Below are 20592 nucleotides of genomic sequence, written 5' to 3' on the forward strand. Positions count from 1 at the left end.
ATCAGCTATTGCCAAATTTAATTTTTTACATGAAAATGGTTGGGCGGATTTTCGTAAAAATTTCAGTGAATTTTCTCTATGGTACAAGGCAAATTCCTTAAAATTTTCAAAGGAATCTGCACAAATGCTCTTCGATAAAAAATTAGATTGCTCAGTTAAATTTGGCAATGGCTAATGTGGCTTGGGCCCGATTTTCTTAAAATTTGAAAACTTGACATCTGCTGTTTATACATATCAATGATGGAACTGCAGAAATGTGTTAATCAGTTTCAAAATTTCATGAGGAAAACAAATTGCACAACAGGAAGTTTAAAAATCAACAAGTACCAACAAGTGTTAACAAATAACATTGGTTAAATTGCATTGAATACAAGTGACATAATTTGTATGATCTAACTTCAATTTAATCTTCGTTAAAAGTACTTGTTCATATTTTCTTCAAGGTGGATCTCCAAATTTCCTGTTGTGTGAATCATTTTCAACATAAAGTTTTGCAGAGGAAATGCGTTACAGTTATTCCTAATTTCAACCTTGTCCAGTGGCTCTATGTTAGATTTGAGTCATTATCATTGTGATTAGAACACCCTGTAAACTTAAGAAATTTCCTCTGCTACATTAAGAAGCTGGAAACATACCTGCAATGAAGGAACAAGGTCTTCTGTCAAGTCAATAGTATCAGTCAATGAACTCATTTCTTGAGAATCTAAGGTGCTCATGTCTGATGGCCCTAAAGTTCCACCTTCTGCAACATTAAAAATGGAGGTGGAAAAATTAGAAAACAGGCATTAACTCAAACATTGAAATGATCATAATAGCATTAATTTTTGGAGATAACTTCAACTCTTAGCACACCAACTGAATATCCTCTGTGCATCCTCTGTGTGTTACTTGCTTTTGATTGATTTCACTGTTTTAGATAACAGCAATGAATGGGTCAGTGGCACCCATTATTTTAAATTCATTTTTTGGAAGGATGGAGTGAACTTAGCTTCCAAGATGTTTTTCAGATTTGATAAAACCTAAATGACAAAGAAATGTCTTTTTGAAGATGCCAAGAATGGGAACCGTTTGAAACTATATTTTTGGCAGGCAAGAGGAATTCCTCAACCTATAGACACCATTTCTGATTCCTTTCTATTTCTCATTGTTCTCATTGTATGTAAGACCTGTATAATAGCCTTATACTGTTGGCTCATGTACCAATTTGTTTAAATAAATAAATAAATATTAAAAGTTATTGTCAATATGTACTCTCAAATGCAGGCTGTCTAGTTTTTTTCTTCTTCTTCTTCTTTTTTTCATTTTGGGAAATCCTGATTCATAATTTTAGCAAATCCGGATCAAATCCTGATTTTTTGTGGAAAAAAATTAAAATTTCTGCACAAGCGTATGCGAAAGCACAAAAAAATCCGATCGGACAGCCGACTTTTCTCAAATCCTGATTTTATGACCGCTTTTTCCTCAAATCCTGATGAGATCGAGATTAAAGCCTGAGTACCTCAAATCCTGATAGAATCAGGAAAATCCCGATGCTAGACACCCTGAAACGTGCTCTGCTTCAGAGGACGCTAAAGAGAAAAACGCTTCTGAGAGGTAAATCCAACAGAGGGGCAACCGATGTTGCCGAAAACTAAGAGACTACTCACCACTAACACCATCCATATTATCGTCTACCGTGTTGAGAAAATCTTCTGGAGTGTGAGGTAGAGAGTAGTTGTTGCCCATCCCTAAGCCACTGTCGGCCGACTCCTGTCGTGAATGCTCAGTCAGTCCTGACAGGAATGGATCTGCTGTCGAATTGGGACGCAGCATGAATTCTTGCTGCAAATACAAATAAATTCTGTTAGTCATAAAGCTACTGACAAACTTGTTAAAAAACGAGAAGCTCTGGTTGAGAAGAAGAAGAGTTCCAACACTTCCAACAATACTGCTTTGCTGAGGAAAAACGCCGTATGAGCCTTCAGGCGTTGCCAGATTTCCTTCAGTAAAAACCGAATTTTTTTGGAGAAATTTGGAATATTATCCTTCAAATTTTTCAGACTATTATGTTCGGAATTTGATCTAAAATTTCTGAAAATTTCAAAGAAGAGTATTCATAAATTTCCTCAAAAATAAATGTTTCACAAGGCAAAATTTGGCGACATCTAGATATTCCTACGGCGATTTTCCTTGACACGGCAGAATGGCAAGACTTGCATCATCAACATTATTTGATAATATTGAGTATTTAGACTACTTATTGAGTTTGACCCTTTTGTTTTTACAAAATGAAGATAGAAAAGGGAAACAAACTCTTAGAAACGATGGAAATCATACATTAGAAAAAGTTAGTGAAATCGTTTGTTTACTCAGGTTAGTTTTTCTTACTCTTCAGCCTGTGCAAACCTGGTGGGCGGTGACTCAGAAAAACTGCCTGCAGACGAGGGAAACTTGAAAAAGCGTGTTACAAACCACGCAGATTGCACGTTAAGGAATGTTGCCGTGCTAAGGAAAAACGTCGTATGAGCCTTCAGACGTTGGCAAGTTTCCTTCGATAAAAACCAAATTCACTGAAAAAAATGTGTATGTTTCCCCCCTCCCCAAAAGTTTCAGACAATTTGGATGCGATTTAATCTGAAATGTCTGAAAATTTCAAAGAAAAATTAGCATGAATGCCGTCAAAACTACATGTTTTATCAAAGAAAATTTGGCAACCCTCGAATGTTCATACGGCGTTCTTCCTCAGCACGGCAGAATGGATTCCAGACTTTTTTGACGTGCGTAACGTGATTTTCGTGTGATTTTACAGAGAAGATTTTCCGATTTTTCGTGATTTTTGCGATTTTTCGAAGAGACACAGCCAAATGAAATAAATTCATTTGGCTGCATCTCTTGCGTACGACAGACCCATTCTAATATAACAGACACTATTCTACTTACTTGACGGAAAATCTCTCTTTGCCTGGCTTTAAGTTTTTCTCTTTCCAATTGCAGCGACTGAAGACGAAGCTGTTGTTGACTGGCTTGACTGTTGGTCGTCGAGGAGATAGTGGGCGGCCAACCGCTTGGCAGTATAGCACCAGCAGAAAGTGTCCTCTGCATATGTTGAGCTGTCAACACAAAAATAATAGTAAATCAATTATTAATGAATCCTTGATCGGGCGACGCGTTAAAAAGTTGCCAAAGTCTACAAAAGGATAATAGAGGGAAAGCACATCCAGGGCCGGATTCGCCTACTTGCCGCCCATGGGCCGCCTGTATTTTGCCGCTCCCTTCTCATTCGTTTTGAAACATCAATAAAAACCATCAAGTGAACGTGCCGGAGGGGTAGGGGTGCATAAGACGCGTTTATTCGTGTTGGACACATTTTTTGCGAAAGCCCTATGTCAACACTACCAGCAAAATTTCACGAAACTTTGCGCGAAAGTTAAGTTCCATAAACCTATCTCTGTGTGGACAAGGCCCTCTATTCATAAGAAATGAACGAAAAAATTATGCAAAAACAAACATAAAGGTGGTTTAATAATTTTAACTTCCGCCGCCGCGCCGCGCTGACCGCACTGTGTTTTGCGCAATGCGTGAAGTATTTCTACTGTCTTGTAAGCGCTATGCGTTCCACGTCGAGCGGTGCTGACCACACTGTTATTGACGCAATGCGTGAAGTATTCCTACAGTCTTGTAAGCGCTTTGCGTTTCACGTCGAGCGGTGCTGAACGCACTGTGTTTGATAATGCGAAATTACAGTGCTCTCAGGAAATGAGAGATTTTGTTGGTAGCTCGGTAGCTCTTGCATGTGTCTGAAATTTGCAATTTAAGTATTGATTCATATGTAAAAGTTCGCGAGGAACAAGATGGCGCTACTTGTTTTCTCTGAAATCAACTCCGAAGCTCAAAAAAACTTTTAAAATTGAGTCCGTAATGGAAGGGATATCCTACGCTACCCTGAGAGTCGACCCCTATATCAAGACAAGGATAGGGAGCAAATTAAAGCAAATAAATTAGCAGGGTTTCGAAAAGAATCGGGACATTTCCCGGAACTTCGGGAAATCAGAATTAATTTCGGGAACCCCTGCATCTATGGTAAAATAAAATGGCAGCACTTTTGGAGTTAAACTTGCAGCCTGCTGCGAGCATAGCGATCGGCGCGACGGAGTAGCGGTGACGTGGGATTCTAAAAACAACCCGAAACTTTGAGAGCCGCAACCGCGAGTCGCGAGTGTAAAAAATGCCGACATTTTCGGGATTCCACCCCTGCGACAACGGCGACGGCAACGCTCCGACTCCGGGCACCGGGCAGCTCGGAACCGGGAGTTTTCATCGCGAATCGCCCGACTCCAACTCTGCCGTGCTAAGGGAAAACGCCGTATGAGCCTTCAGGCGTTGCCAAATTTCCTCTCGCAAATCACTAATTTTCAGAATTAATTTGGAATATATTTCAGCCAATTTCTCAGATAATTTTGTTCGTAATTTGATCTCAAGTGTCTGAAAATTTCAAGAAAAAATATTCATAATTTTCTTCGAAAATAAACATTTTATCGACGGAAATTTGGCAGCTCGCGAAGGCTCATACGGCGTTCTGCCTTAGCACGGCAGAACTGTTGCCATCGACGGAGTTTCCCGTTCTTAAAATAAATTCCCGTCAATCCGGACGTCTACGTCTTTTTCTCCGTCCATTCTCGGACCTGCCTCTCGCGCCAAAAAAAGAAGGAAAAGGAAAAAGAAACGGAGGAAAGGGGCGAGAGGGAGAAAAGGAAGCAGGGATGCAGAAAGTTCTTTGCCCTCCCATTTTAAAAACCCCTTTTCTCTCAGCAATTAAAAAAAAAAAAAAAAACTTTGGCATGGCTCTGTACTGTCTGTACGTATAAATTGCCGTGAAAGTCTGCCATTGAGTGCTGGTTTTATTTGCTTCTAATTTATTTCTCATTTTCATTGATAATGGTATCGTGAGACACCGAAACGTCCTGCTGATTTGTGTATGTTTTTAGCCTTGTTTCCGCCGTTTTCTGGTTTCATCCTATTACTTCCTTTTCGGGCTGCCTTTTTTGGTCTTTTCTCTACTTCTCTATTATTTTGATGATTTGAAGATTCGAAGATGTCATTCAAGAGGTCAATAATGTGGCAGCTACTGCAGTCATATAAACTTTACGTCGTAGAGGAAGACATTCCGGATTCAGGAAAAGATTCCCTGATTTTCCTGGGAAATTTTTATTCCCTGATGTATCCCGCTTTTTCCCGGTCCTAGACGCTATGGTTTCAACCTTGCATTGGTCATGTGCGTCACTCATACTTTTCATCAGCAATCTGTACTACCGCGCTAAGGGAAACGCCGTATGAACCTTCCGGCGTTGCCAAATTTCCTTTGATAAAACAAGAATTTCCTGGTAAATTTATGAATATTTTCCTTCCAATTTTTCGGGTGATTTTGTTCGCAATCTCACCTAGAGTTCCTGAAAATTTCAAGGAAAAATATTCATAGCTTTCCTCAATAAGAAAAAGTTAATTGAAGGAAATTTGGCAACTCTCGAATGTTCATACGGCGTTCTTCCTTAGTGTAATCTTGTGCACTTCTACACATGAACTTGTACTTATACAGGAGCTTAGTGCACCGGCATTGGCACCGTGGAGTCGGCAACAGTGCTGCCGTGATAGCGAAGAGAGCAGTAAGTGCATGTCGGGATAAACCTCGATACACATAAAAGCATGTGCTAATCACGGCTCATATACAAGAATGCACTTCTGCTCTCATCGCTATGACGGCAGAGTGAGGGGAGGAACATTCTTTGGCCTTGACATTACACTCGTGAGTCGTCTGTTCGGTGTCATGATGTGCGATCACCAGCCAGTACCCAACCACGGTAGACCGCAGAGCTATGTCCCAGTCAACGCGAAACCCCACGGAAATCTCAATAGTCCAAGTACTGTGCCCAAAGTTTGACCAAGTTGCTGAGACAAGAAGCCGTAGGCTATGGGTTAAGAGAAGTGAGCCCTTCATCAGCGATGCAGGAACTGTTTGACCAATTGGACCGAGTTCATCAGTAGTATCGTTTTTGAAGTGAGAAGCTTTAAAAAAAAAGCATATTTCTTGCGCCGATTGTGAAGTTAGGAGTGTACCTCGGATTTTTCCGCTGCGCTTATTTAGGCCATTTTCTAAAACAAAATACTCTATTTTTTTGCTTTAGCTGAAGTCCATAGTCCATGAGAAAGTGTAGAATCCCCGAAAGTAAAAGTTTCCACCCGTCGCCCAGAGACCAGTGGTGGAGGGTCTCTTGTCTCTGGAAAACACATTCGCGGGGGGCACCGCACGAGGTCGTATGATGGAACGGTCCTGGCCGAAAAATGGCGCGTGGGGAGGCGCGGTTTGGCCGGGGGCCGCGACCGGAGCGGCCGGCACGAGCACCCGTATTTGGAAACAAGAGCGAAGATGCGGCCGCGGCGATGCGGAGAATGCAGAGAATTTCCGATCGGACACTACCGACAACGCTTGCCCTCGTCTTCGTCGACCATTTGCTTGAATGCGCTTCGTTTCCGATTTTTTTCGGGGTGTGGGGGGGGGGGGGGGGGTCGGGTCGTGGGGCAGGAACTCAAGGATTTTCGGGGACGAGGCCAATCTCACCATAAATCCAACGATATGGCGAAGGTGAGAACTGCACGGAGAAAAAAAAACTTCGTGCGTGGGACCCAAAGTTGAGGTCATATGGATCTCTAAAGTTTTTGGATCACGTATCTAAAAACTTGAGGTCCAGCTGCCGAAGCTCGGGTCAGACATCTCAAGTACTTCGATATATACCGAACGGTTTGGGTAACACATCTGAAGTACTCTAGTACATACCGAAGTGCCTCGATGTCTGACCCTAACTTCGGCAGCTCGACCTCAAGTTTTCGGATGCGTGATTAGAAAACTTCAGAGATCCATATGACCTCAACTTCGGGTCCCATGCACGTTTTTTTTTTCTCCGTGTGGTTACAGGATGTCTACTAAAATTAAATTTTAAATTTTCCTGATTTTTCCTAAAATATTAGACGGGAATTCCTGATTTTTCGCACGAATAAATAAATTGACACTCGTATAATTTAAAAAAGTTTGAAAAACGCTTGAAGCACCTAATAGGATCTCCTCTTGTTTCCCCCTACGAATAGCTAAGAATAGGTAACTTTCTGAAAATGTTCAGGAAATGCACTCATTTTTTGTAATTTAACTACGAGCGGAAAGTTGCCAGCTTTCGACTATTTGTGGGGAAAAACAAGAGGAGATCCTACTTCGGACATTGAATACCACCCTTATCATGCGATGTACCTTCAAACCCAGGCTATGTGGTCTTAAAGTAATAATATTGGAAAGAAAAATTAGTTACGCGAAAAGTTTTTTGCATATTTAAAAAGTTGATAAATAGGTCCAAAAAACTGCACCTGCCCTGCCCTTTCCGTATCGTAGACCGAACAAGTAACATTGAATATTCCCACCGTTTTTTTAAAATTTCTGGAACAGGGTGGTGAAACCAATCGGAGAGATGCGACGCCACAGCAATACTGCTGTGCTAAGGAAGAACATACTATGTACCTTCAGACACTGCCAAATTCCCTCAGATGAAACATGATTTTTTGGGGGAGACTTCAAAATATTTATTTTCATTTGTTTCAGAGAATTTTCCTAGTAATTTGGTTTGACGTATCTGAAAGCCTAGAGAAAGATACACGGAACTCTTCATGAAAAATAGGTATTTTATCGGCGTAAATTTGGCAATATTTAATTGTCGATACGGCGTTTTTCCTGAGCGCGGCAGAACACTCTCGGTTCCGAGGGTGGATCGAACGGATAAATAAATGAGGCGGATATCGACACAGGTCTCGCATCTATCTTTAGAGCATTAATGACCCAATTTATTTTTGGAATCAGCCTTACTCATCCAACTTTTAATAAGCGCTTCCATTTCACGTGTGTGCGCTTCCACTCCGACTGCCCGCGCTAGGGCTCCGAAAGTGCTCGCCACGCCTCGTCCTAACTGGACGTAGTTATGCTAAAAGGAACTATGTTACACTCAAACCCTATGCACATAGTTCCTTTTAGCATAAAAACGTCCAACTGTCGTAGGTGGAATTTATTGATCGTATTTGCACTGCATTTAGCAACGAGGAACTACTATTTCTGGTGCATCCATGAAAGGACCCATCTGCCCAGGGAGACTATTTGCCCATGCGTTGTTCCCAAAACAAATCAGAAATGGACCACATTTTGCAATTAGACACTATAAATTCTAGCTCAGTTTAAAAACAATGTAAGTACCATTAGTTTCCCTTTCCCTATACGCGTGTTTTTTTCGGATGAGCCAGAAATTATTGCAAAATGAAGGACAGGAACTACTATTTCTGGTGCATCCATGAAAGCACCCATCTGCGCAGGGAGACTATTTGCCCATGCGTTGTTCCCAAAACAAATCAGGAATGACAAACAATTCAGGAGAAAGTACCAATTCCAGCTCAGTTTAAAAACAATGTAAGTACCATTAGTTTCCCTTTCCCTATGCACTTAAGTGTTTCTTCGGATGAGCCAGAAATTACAGGTCTTAATTGCAAAATGAAGTCCAAATAGTAGTTCCGTATGGCAAAATGTAGTCCAACTGTTCTGCCGTGCTGTGGAAGAACATCGCATAAGCTACCAGGCGTTGCCAAATTTTTTGCGAAAAATCAAGAATTTTCAGGAAAACTTGTGAAAATTTCTCTTCCGGTTTTTCAGAGGGTTCCGTACGCGATTTGATCTAAAAAGTCTGAAAATTTCAAGAAAAACTATTTATGCCTTTCTCCAATAACAAATATTTTTGAGAGGAACTTAGGCAACATTCGAATGCATACGACGTTTTTGCCTAACATGGCAGTGTTGCTCTCGCGAATCATGGTCCCTTCGACGAGGGGGACGTAAATGACCTGCATTCTGCACTAAGGAACAACTATATCTGGCGGGTCCATAAAAGCACCTATCGGTAAAGGAAAACTAATTACACAGAATTTCATGGCATGGAAGCAAGCATTTTTTGTGAGGGGGTTCATAAAGGCACCAGGCACCTCATCACGGAAGCTTTGGGAGGCACATGAAAGGCGACCCGTTGAGGGGTGGGTCTTGACGATGTTCTCAGCTTACAATGGGAGTTCGAAGGGTACTTTCCTAGTTTTAAAAAGAGGGTTTTGAAGAGGCTCTTCGAGGAAATGTTGAAACATTGAGTCGTCTCAGTAGCAATTTTGAGCTGTCCTCATCAAAAATTGACTGAAATGAAAGTTCAAAGATGAAAAAAGTGCCTAGCAATTATTTCGCTAAATCCCTCATGTCTTACAGAGGCAGCCTCCCCCCCCCCCCCCCCTCCAGTTCACAATCGGACAAATCGGTCCGAATGGTCCATTGTGGATATTTTTTGGAAGCCCAGTGCAAGGCCCGGTGGATTTGACGGGCTGTGCCCGCATTGCGCATGCGTTCGACGTCGAGGAGTTTATCAATCAATCGCTTATTTCCCTTGTTAATGGCGCATTACGCACCGAGGCAGGAGTGACGGACGCTATGATTGATCTACTGACGAGACGTCGGCTTCGGAGGGCAGGGGGAAGGAGGGGGGAGGAATTTCCATAAATCTTGGTAGCAAGCAAGCTCTATCTACCGCAATGCCAGATCGCGCAAATGTATCAGACGGAGGCGAAAAAGTAGTTTTCGGTGGGTTCCTCACACGGTGGGTGGTGCGCCTTCAAAGAGAGTATATGCCCACTGCAAGGTCCACTATAAGCCGCTGGAGGGTGAGTAGCACATATTCTTGGGCATGTGCCCTTTCTCATGAATTCGTCGAATTTTCGCATTTTTTATTTGCAATTTTTTCTGCAGCATACAGATAAAATATAATTTCAAAAATTCTTGCGTCTATCGATGTAAAAATATGAGATAATTAGGATTTGATGAAAATATTTCAGCTTCATCACTGTGCTTTGCGTCAAAGCTGAAAGGTCCCTCAAAAATGGCCGATTGACCTGAGCTCTTTTTAAAAATGGTCTTTCAAATAGGATGTCATTTTCCTAAGTATTACGATGCTGCTATACGTTATGGCTCAGTTTCTGACATAAATTCATAGATCACGATGGTTATTGCTTCTGTAAGATACAATTTATGTAGCAGCGCAAAATTGTGGCGATCTCGTCGATGATCACTTCTATTCTCAAAATTCCTCAAATCTCATTGGCGCTTAGCACTTTGCCAGGGGGAAAAAGTGACGATAAAAATTCAACACGTGGCAACGCAGCAAATCTTACGTGTAACTGATTTATTCGTTCTGACTACCATTGACTGAGTATTGATAGAATTTATCGCCTGATTTCGATGCATCATCTAGGCCAACGCTGCGCTGCTTACAGAGTGTTCTTAAGTAACGAGATCTGAAGCCAAAAAAAATGGATGAAGCAGAAAAAAATCCCTTTATTTTACAGTGAGATCAGGGCTAAAAACCCTAATGTCGAATTTTTGTGTGTGACCGAGATCTGTCCGAAGAGTAAGTTCCACGTCCAATTTTGACGGAAATCCACTATCTATCTTGGTTTCACCCGTGTTAAAAATCGAGCAATCAGTGCAAATGTAACCAGTCGCAAGTTGGACTAAATTTTGCATTAAGGCACTAAAATTTCTGGCTCAGTTTAAAAATAACGTAAGTACCATTAGCTGTGGACACATGTGTTGTTACAACTAAGCCGGAAATTGTTGTTCCTAATTGCAAAATGAAGTCCAATTGACGAATCCAAGACTGCAGAAACCTCGAGGGTGATAGATGACGTCATAATGACGTTCTAGGGGTGGTATTTCCCTTAATATTGAAAGTAGAAAAGAGGCATTTGAGCGCATTTTGTGATTTTCCCCTAATCTATAAGCTTGAGCCATCAAGACGCGATTCCGCGATTAGCGCAGCTGATCCATTCTGCCGTACTAAAGAAGAGAGCCGCATGAGCCTCCAGACGTTGCCAAATTTTCTTCGATGGAAACCGAATTTACTGGGAAAATGTTGTAAATTTTCCTCCAAAATTTTCCGACAATTTTGTACGCAATCTACTCTAAAACATCTGAAAATTTTAAGGAAACATACGCATTAATTTCGTCATTAATGCATGGTTCATCAAGGGAAATTTGGCAACTCTCGAATGTTCACACGACGTTCTCCCTTACACGGCAGCATTAGGAGGGAGCCCTTTTCCAGGATGGCATGAAACGTAAGAAAAAAATGAAAGACTGGAAATTTCTGTGAAATATTGCATGAAATTTCACGAGGCTGTGAAATATTTCATATTTTTCAGGGACTACAGTATGCAACCCGCACTCAAACACACACACACACAAAAACAGAGGAAAATCACAATTTTTACATTTTACGAAACATGAAAAGGAGCCGGTATTTCTTAATATCTTTCATAAATATCTGAAATTTCATGAAATATTTCACGAGAAATTTCCGGAGGCGAATCCAGCAATTTGGCAATACTGGATTTCCTCCATTCAAAGCTATGCTAAATAATCGATTATTGACGGAACACCTGGCCCCTCTAAGAATCGATACATTTCCATAGGTTTTAATGGTGAAAAGACAATGCTGGCAATTCGCTGGATCCGCCAATGGAAATTTCAAGCTTTTATTTTTCATGAAACTTTGCCACCCTGGCCTTTCCCCCTTTCGTTTCATGGCGCTACGCTGTCGGGAACACCCTGTACAGCGGCGGGCCCCAGCGAGTGGCTGCAAGACTCCGAGCCACGCTGGCTGGCGCGCGCTTCAAGACTTGGCCGAGATGAAAGAGTCGTTAATCAGAAATAATGGAGGCAATTATGAAAAAGTGACGTCACTTTCAAAGATTTAAAGCTCGCCAGCAATCGCATGGTCGGGGCTACCGCCGCCCGGTTCGTTGAGCTGCTCGCCTCGCACTCGACTTGCGGGGACAAGGTTCCCTCAAGTGGGACCGTTCACTCACTCATGGGTAGATTCACTCTGCAAACCAATGGTTACTTTCAGAGGAATTGGTTTAAATTCAGCCAAGTCGTTCCATCTGAATCAACGAAACATCGAAGAATCATCGAAGAGGAACTACGTCACATTCTTGTGCAAAATGGGTTCGGAGACAATGTATTTAAAGGTTCAGTTACACGATCAAATTGAGCCATCAAACTGAAGCTCTGATTGTTGGAAAAAGACCTGAGGTGAGGATGTGACCAATGAGAGGCCCGATTTGATGGCTCAATTTGATCGTGTGACTGGACCTTAAGGGACGCCGCACTAATGGAGATGTTGCATGTAGGAGGAATTTGCGATTTGACAATTGATTCTTATGTAAAAGTTTGCGAGAAACACGATGGTGCCACTTGTTTTCTCTGAAATCATCTTCCAAGCTCAAAAAAAGCTCTCAAGTCGAGGCCAAAATAGAGGGGATATCCGACGCTATCCTGAGAGTCCGCCTCTACATCAAGGCAAACTCTCCATGCAAAAATAGGGAGCAAATACATTAGCAGAGTTGCCGTGTTTTCAGTTTTAGAGTCCCCGAATAAAGTGGCAGCCCTGTCAATGTACTTGCTCCCTATCTTTGCATGGAGACTTTGTCTTTATGTAGACGCGGACTCTCAGGATAGCGTGGGATATCCCCTCTATTTTGGCCTCGACTTGAGAGCCTTTTTCAGCTTGGGAGTTGTTTTTAGAGAAAACCAGTGGCATCATCGTGTTTCTCGCGAACTTTTACATTAGAATTAATAGTCAAATCGCAAATTCCTCACACATGCAACATCTCCATTTCGGGGGCATAAGGTCATGGCCGTATAGACCCTTCGTTCTTCGGGAGACGTGAACCGCCTTCAATTTAGAGAGTATGCGACCCCCAATAATGTGCGGGCCCCTTTACCCACTAGTATCCCGGGCCCCTGAGCACTAGTCCGGCCCTGGAGGAGGTTCCCGATTTTTGGAACGGATCCCTAAATTTTTCCTGAAACTTTACATTTCCTGATGAATCCCGCACGGAGAAAAAAAACTCGTGCGTGGGACCCGAAGTTTAGGTCATATGGATCTCTGAAGTTTTCAGATTGAGCATCTTAACACTTTAGGTCTAGCTGCCGAAGTTCGGATCATACATATAAAACTTCAGTTCTTACATCTGAAGTACTTCGGATGTGAGAACCGAAGTACTTCGGATGTGAGAACCGAAGTACTTCAGATGTAAGAACTGAAGTTTCAGATGTATAATCCGAACTTCGGCAGCTAGACCTAAAGTGTTCTGATGGTCAATCTGAAAACTTCAGAGATCCATATGACCTGAACTTCGGGTCCCACGCACGAGTTTTTTTTCTCCGTGCGGTTTTCCGCGGTCTCCGGCACCGAGCCTAAAACTGATGAACCAATCAGAGAGCAGCTCAAGCATGGCAATACAAACCTTCTACAGGTTCCCTAACAGCGGTGCGCCCGAAGATCGACGTCGTCGGAGGAAGCGACGTCGATGCTGGTGTAGGGCACGGTGCCTGGGCCGGAAACGTGGACGTAAACACGGGAACACAACGGCGAGGTTGCCAAATCGTGCATTATCACATGCATATTTTACACGGGTTTAAATGGAGGAAAAGTGCTGCTTTCTCAGCACAATCTGGCGACTCTGCACGACGGACGAAGACAGGGGTCGAGCCGTGACGTAAACACGTAACCGTTTACGAGCGGCATACGGCGGGGCGGCCGTTCTGCCCATTCACTTACCCGCGACCCCCCACCACGCTTGCCGGATCGTCCGCGACTAAAAGCATGCCTGGATATCCGAGATGGGACGCTTATCGCCCAAACTGGCAACAGCGGTACCTTCACTCCGGACCCACCGCAGACCTGCACCCAGACCTAACCTGCCCTGGCCCCCACCGCGGCTTAAATTTGCCGAAGGAGGGGAGGGGGGAGAGTGCCAGCGCCCCCTGGCCCTTTCTACTACAGCCCGAGGTGGTGGGATCATACATGGTGATCCAAGAGTCTCGCACCACCCCAATAGGGCTCTTGAGCCTTTTCAGAGGGATCCCATTTAAGTTATGCTCGAGGCGTTTTGAAAGCTTTTTCTTTCAACCGGGAACACTCACCAAATTTCCAGTCTCTATCTCCATCTGTTTGAAAAGTTACAGGGTGGTGCGAAATGCTGGTGGTGCGGGACTTTTGAATCACCCTGCAGATAGGGGTCATGGAAAATGATACAGGGTTGCCATACTTTCTTCATCTTCGAATTCTCTTACCATTTTTGCTTTCCCTTGACTCCAAAATGTGTGGCATTTTTAAAACGGGGTTGCTTCGTCATATACAGGGCCGGATTTACCTACTTGCCGCCCATGGGCCGCCTGTATCTTGCCGCCTCCTTCTCATTCGTTTTGAAACATCAATAAAAACCATCAAGTGAACGTGCCAGCGGTGGAGGGGTGCATAAGACGCGTTTACTCGTGTTGGACACATTTTTTAGGAAAGCCCTGTCAACATTTCAAGCAAAAGTTCACGGAACTTTGCGCGAAATTTAAGTTTGGTAAACCTATCTCTTTGTAGACAAGGCCTTCCATTCATAAGAAATGAGCGAATAAATTATGAAAGAACAAACATAAAAGTGGTTTAATGATTTTAACTTCCGCCGCGCCGCGCTGACTGCACCGTGTTGGACGCAATGCGTGAAGTATTCACGCAGTAGGCGCTATGCGTTTCACGCTGACCGCACTGTGTTTGACGCAATGCGTGAAGTATTCATGCAGTCTTGCAGGCGCTATCCTTTCCACGCTGACCGCAGTGACCGCACTGTGTTTGATGCAATGCGTGAAGTATTCGTGCAGTCTTGTAGGCGCTAATATGTGTTACATGCCGATCGATCGCCGTGCCGAGGCTTCTCCTTTTCATCTCAAGTCCTCGTCATCATTTCTCTTCAAGTCGCACCGTTCCAGGCCAAATTGCGTGTTTGGTTTCTCTCTTAACTCGACTAATTAAAGGTGCTGTCACTTGTATCACCGAAAGACGACAAAATTAGCTATTACTGTACTCTCAGGAAGTGAGAGATTTTGTCGCCTTTTTTCGTTTGTAATTTTTTTTTTCTAAAACCAATTTTCTTTATACCTACATTGAAAAAATTGCAAAATTTGCCGCCATAGGCCGCGGCCCATGTGGCCACCCCCTTAATCCTGCCCTGGTCATGTAAGGTTTAAAAAAATCGGGAAACTTCCTAAGCTCAACTCATTGAACTGATCCCAAGCTCATACAGTTCAATCCGCACTTTCAAAAATGAATTTAATTAAAAAAAAAAAAAAAAAAAAAAAAAAAAAAAAAAAAAAGTGTATTTCCTTCGGAAAATACACTAAAAACGGGTACCACAGGTCTATTAGACATAGATCGATCGTAGCTGAGGATCCACCTTAAGCCAACGGATCAAACTCACTTTCGCCCTTTGTTGTACGGGGGGGGGGGGGGGGGGGGGGCAAGGGGTCGAAGTAGGGAGCAAAGCCGCAGGGGAGACACGAGCGAATAGACGCAAGCGCGTCTCGGCGGCGCAAGGTGGAATCGAGTCAATAGGAGAGGTCGGACAAAATTTGGAAACTTTAAACGCGCTTGTAACCCCGTTTATACAAAACTTAGAGGTTCTAAAAATGGTTCAAGTAGTTGTGTGGTGAAATTTTCTGCCAAAAGCACCCCTTGAAGTTTTAAAATGTGACGAAATAAACATCAAAATTTGCAGTTTTTGTCAAACATTTCATGGCCGACGTTTCTAATTGACTCGATCCACTGCGCGGCGTTGTGGCAGTGTGGCTGGGCGCATGGATGGATGGTTGGCGGGTTCGCCTAGGTCGGCGTAAGCCGTTCCACGTTGAGCAATTCGTTTGAGTAATAATCAGCATCGGCAGCCGTGCGCCCCCTGCCTCCTGATTCCTGATTCCTGATTTCTCATCGTCACCGCCGTCCGCGCGCCACTGACGTGCTGCTCCACACCAGCACTCGAGTCACCAGGCCAAGGGGTACAAGAAGTGACCACTCGTCGGGGGCGCCGGCACTTCTCGAATTTCAGAATACGGGCATGTCGGTAATTTTGGAGGTTAGGTCATGGAGCTTATGGGTCTCAAAAGGGCAGAACCATGAACTTAAATGGGATGATTTTGCTGGTCTGAGAATCGTATTTCGGTGGTAGATTCTTGTAGATCAGCTAAGAATAATAAGATCCGTCCGAACAGCAACTTTCTCCGTTACCGAGATGTCGCGCTTTGAAAAATTCGGCTGATCCATGGCCGATTTTCCTGACTTTTACTGATACCATCGAATTTATAAATATTTAATGGTTTTTACTGGCGGTAGACTTCCTGGTTTGCAAGAATGTACTCGTTTTTGCAAAAGAAAGCTCATTTATGACCTCATTGGCCATCATGGTTTGATATCGGAATCAGAAGATTAGCAGCGGAATTCTTCAATCGTTTTTCGTGTACGAAGGTTGCAGTGGCAAAGCGAGAATGATCGATCATCGATTTTTCCCCATTTGAATCTGTGATAAAGAATCGATCATCAAGGTGATCGTTGCGAACACCTTTTATCGATTTTCGATTCTTTTCACGTTTATCGATTCTTTTCCATAGGTTTAAATGGCAGATTAATCGATATATCGCAAAGCACGCCACGCCACTGGAAGGTTGGCAGCCTTTTTGAGTCATTAGAGCTCCATGTTTTGACAAATCCATGCTCTTTTAACAGGTATTCTGGTTGTACATGGTCCTTCGGCCGAAAACGCAATAGATGCGCGAACGGCGCCTGCATACAACTATTCAAGCTTCACGGACGTCCTGGTTGCGTTCTCCCAAAATGAAGGAGTTTATTCTGTTTTGACATAATCTTACTCTCCTTACACAGATTCTCTTATTTCTTGTACTTATGTCTACGTTTATTCTTCTTCCTCTTCCTCTTTGGCTTCTCAATCCCTTTCTGCCTCTATTTTCTTTTTCTTCTTCCCTCCCTTGATCGATCTGTGGAGGGGAGGGGGGGGGGGGGGGGGCACCAAATTTCCTGTTCATCTGGATTATGTTGACAGCGAGAGAATGGACACAGAAGGATACTTTTCGCAGTGGCGAGGCGTGCTTTGCAATATACTATGGATTGATCTGTCATTTAAACCCATGTAAAAGGATCGAGAAACAGGGTGTTCACAACAAAAACCTTGATAGTCGCGATTCTTAGCCACAGATTCAAAAGGGGACGGATCGAAAATCGACCATTCACGTCGCGCAACTGACTTTTTTATAGGCACAATATCGCATAAAAAATCCTTCCACGCGAAATGTTAAGCGTCAAACCTATGGAAATCGGAGACATGTGATGTTTCGGCTAGGAGCAAAGATCTCAAGATCCCGTGGCGAAAGAGCTTGATGCAAAAACGGCTTTTTTCGCCCCCCCTCTGGAAGTTCTTCAGACTTTGTCTATTGATTACTCATATTTGAGCGCTTCTTTTTCCAAATTTTCAGACCCCCAAAAAATTTTGGGGGGGAGCAGGGAGGGGTGGAAGTCAAAACCTGTGAACCTTGATATCTCTTGAACAAAGAAAAATATCGAGGTCCGGTTTGGACGAAAAATCGTCTAAAATTGCATACTTTAAGATTCTAAAGGTCGAAATCCCGATATCACATTTTTAAGTCAACATACGTGCTTTTTTCCAGTTTTTAGGTGTAGAAAATTTCTTTTAAACGAAAAATTTACAAAGATCTCAATTTTTTATTTGAACCAAAACCGTTTTTTAAATTGTTCGTCTTTTTCCGCATCCAACGAGCTGTCCATTAAGCTGGGGAACCAAACGGTTCCGGAGTTATGATCGATTGAAGTTTCCGCTCAACGCGCGCCGACCGATTTTCGCGCGCAAAAAAGTCGGATTTGACTGTTATTAGATCAGATTGAATGTTCAAACTGAGCAAAATGCTTTATTAGGGACTCTTGAGGGTCGCTGAGTTCAGAAATTACCGATACTTCCAAAAAATTCACGTTTTTTAAAATTGCAGCTTCGGACAGGACCACTGAGCGGCGGTCGGCGCTCAGTGGGCCTCTAAAATAGCGCTGCGGAGCTGTAATTTTAAAAACGTGAATTTTTTGGAAGTATCGGTAATTTCTGAACTCAGCGACCCTCAAGAGTCCCTAATAAAGCATTTTGCTCAGTTTGAACATTCAATCTGATCTAATAACAGTCAAATCCGACTTTTTTGCGCGCGAAAATCGGTCGGCGCGCGTTGAGCGGAAACTTCAATCGATCATAACTCCGGAACCGTTTGTTCCCTAGCTTAATGGACCACTCGTTGGATGCGGAAAAAGACGAACAATTTAAAAAACTGGTTTTGGTTCAAATAAAAAATTGAGATCTTTGTAAATTTTCGTTTAAAAGAAATTTTCTACACCTAAAAACTGGAAAAAAAGCACGTATGTTGACTTAAAAATGTGATATCGGGATTTCGACCTTTAGAATCTTAAAGTATGCAATTTTAGACGATTTTTCGTCCAAACCGGACCTCGATATCTTTCTTTGTTCAAGAGATATCGAGGTTCACAGGTTTTGACTTCCACCCCTCCCTGCTCCCCCCCAAAATTTTTTGGGGGTCTGAAAATTTGGAAAAAGAAGCGCTCAAGTATGAGTAATCAATAGACAAAGTCTGAAGAACTTCCAGAGGGGGGGCGAAAAAAGCCGTTTTTGCATCAAGCTCTTTCCTAACTTTTCAAGGTTGGGAAAAACTCCCCGACTTTTCCAGTTTCCCCAATTCATCACCCAGTAAAAACTTCAAGGATGTCTGAACCAAGGATAACATGTGATGTTTCGACTGGGAGCAAAGATCTCAGGATCCCGTGGCGAAATTTCCTAACTTTTCAGGGTTGGAAAAAACTCCCCGACTTTTCCAGTTTCCCAAATACATCACCAGGAAAAACTTCAAGGATGTCTGAACCAATAAGAGATGAAATTATCAGTTACCAAACTCTCGATAAATGTATTATACAACGGCCGTGTAACCGATTGCGACAACCACCCACCGATCAAATACGAGAAGTCAAAGACGAAGGCCCCCCCCCCCCCTCCAGCGGTTCACTCTCGATTCTCGCCTGCGACACGCAACGGCACCGGTGAAAGGGCCCATCAAAAATCCCCCCGTGCGGCCGTTATATTAAAAAAATGATTTGGCTCAACCGCTCGTACGTACGAAAGTTTATACTGAGTGACCTATGATCCTCGCTTTGAGCTTTCAACTTCTCACTCCGTCGACGAGAGCGAGATGTTAAAATTATAGTGTGACGTCAGCATGGGCGGAGCTAGGGGCGAGAGGGGAATCTTCCCTTTGACGCCCTCCGCTTTTGCGATTTTGCTTCCGCGATTTTCGAAATTTTATTTGGATCAATTTCTCGTGCAAAAACAATTGCATACTGTCGAATTGTCGCCTTTATTTGAAAGGGCGTTGCCGCAAATTCCCTTTGGAAAAGCACTAGTGTCCAGGAGAATTTGTGAATATTTTCTCAGATAATTTTGTTTGTAATTTGATTTGAAGTGTCTGAAAATTTCATGGGAAAATATTAATATCTCTCCTTAAAAATAATCATTTTATTGAGGGAAATTTGGCAATTCTCGAATGTTCATACGGCGTTCTTCTTTAGCACTGGAGCAATGCTGTAGTTCCTCACCCCGGCCCTATCCGATGGCGATTTTGCAAGTTGGCAACACTGTTTTTCCTCCATTTAAATCCATTAAAAATATCTACCGATTCGATCCATCAAAAATGTCTGCCTCACTAAGAATCGATTGTTTTACATAAATTTAAATAGAGGAAAAACAGTATTGCCAACTTCAGAGAGTCGCCACTGTCTCCCCTATCTCCTAATTGATTTGAATCTACCTACTTCCCAGTGAATGCAATGAATGTTACTACAATACATGATCAATCGAAACCAGATTTGTTTTCCAGATGTTAAAGCTAAGAAAACAAATACTCGAGTACGAACTTTCAGATGTTGCAATTAATGTAATTGATTCATTCAAATCACATTCACTGTCGAATAATCGACCGTTCAAGTGAATAATCACCGTTCCTTCATTTTTCCGCATTATGTCGGACACCTATGAAAGTGTGAGTCATACCCACTTCACATTGTTCTACATGGGCTCAATGCGAACTGATAAGAAATTTGATAAAAGAGAGGAGTGACAACAAGCAATAATGGAGTGGCTGACTTATAGCCTACGACGCAGTGCGAACAATGTTTCATGGTGATAAAAGTAAGCATTCAAGAACATGAGACTGAATTCAATCTCGGGAATCATAGTTTTGGGCCCATTACATTCATGTTTCATATTCAGTTACATTTTGGTCGAATTTTTACTCCCCTCCCCTTGAGACACCATAAAGACGACTTTTTACTTTCTTTTGAATTTCCTGAGATGGCCTTTTTTCACTGATATGTCGCGACGATTCAACTTTGAGACACTGATATTTAAAGGGAAACTTGCATTTTGCAACAGGGCATGTGCAGAGAATGGCTGATACCAGGTTGCCGAAGAAGGTGTTGGAGTGGGTCCCCCCAGGTAGGCGACGGAGAGGGCGTCCAGCCAAACGGTGGGTAGAGGGCA

General features: G+C 42.9%; 1 protein-coding gene across 2 annotated transcripts in view; it reads right to left on the reverse strand.

The window, feature by feature from the left end:
- Nucleotides 1-20592, reverse strand: part of yki (Transcriptional coactivator yki) — a 107400-nt gene that overhangs the window by 12033 nt on the left and 74775 nt on the right. For both annotated transcript variants that reach the window (XM_072299759.1, XM_072299758.1), the window contains 3 exons: nt 2920-3089; nt 1647-1821; nt 636-742 (listed from right to left, as the gene is read on the reverse strand). In XM_072299759.1, coding sequence (XP_072155860.1) covers nt 636-742; nt 1647-1821; nt 2920-3089 — 452 coding nt within the window. The remainder of the gene's footprint in view (nt 1-635; nt 743-1646; nt 1822-2919; nt 3090-20592) is intronic.

This window comes from Bemisia tabaci, chromosome 4 (assembly GCF_918797505.1).
Source record: "Bemisia tabaci chromosome 4, PGI_BMITA_v3".
Lineage (NCBI taxonomy): Eukaryota > Metazoa > Arthropoda > Insecta > Hemiptera > Aleyrodidae > Bemisia > Bemisia tabaci.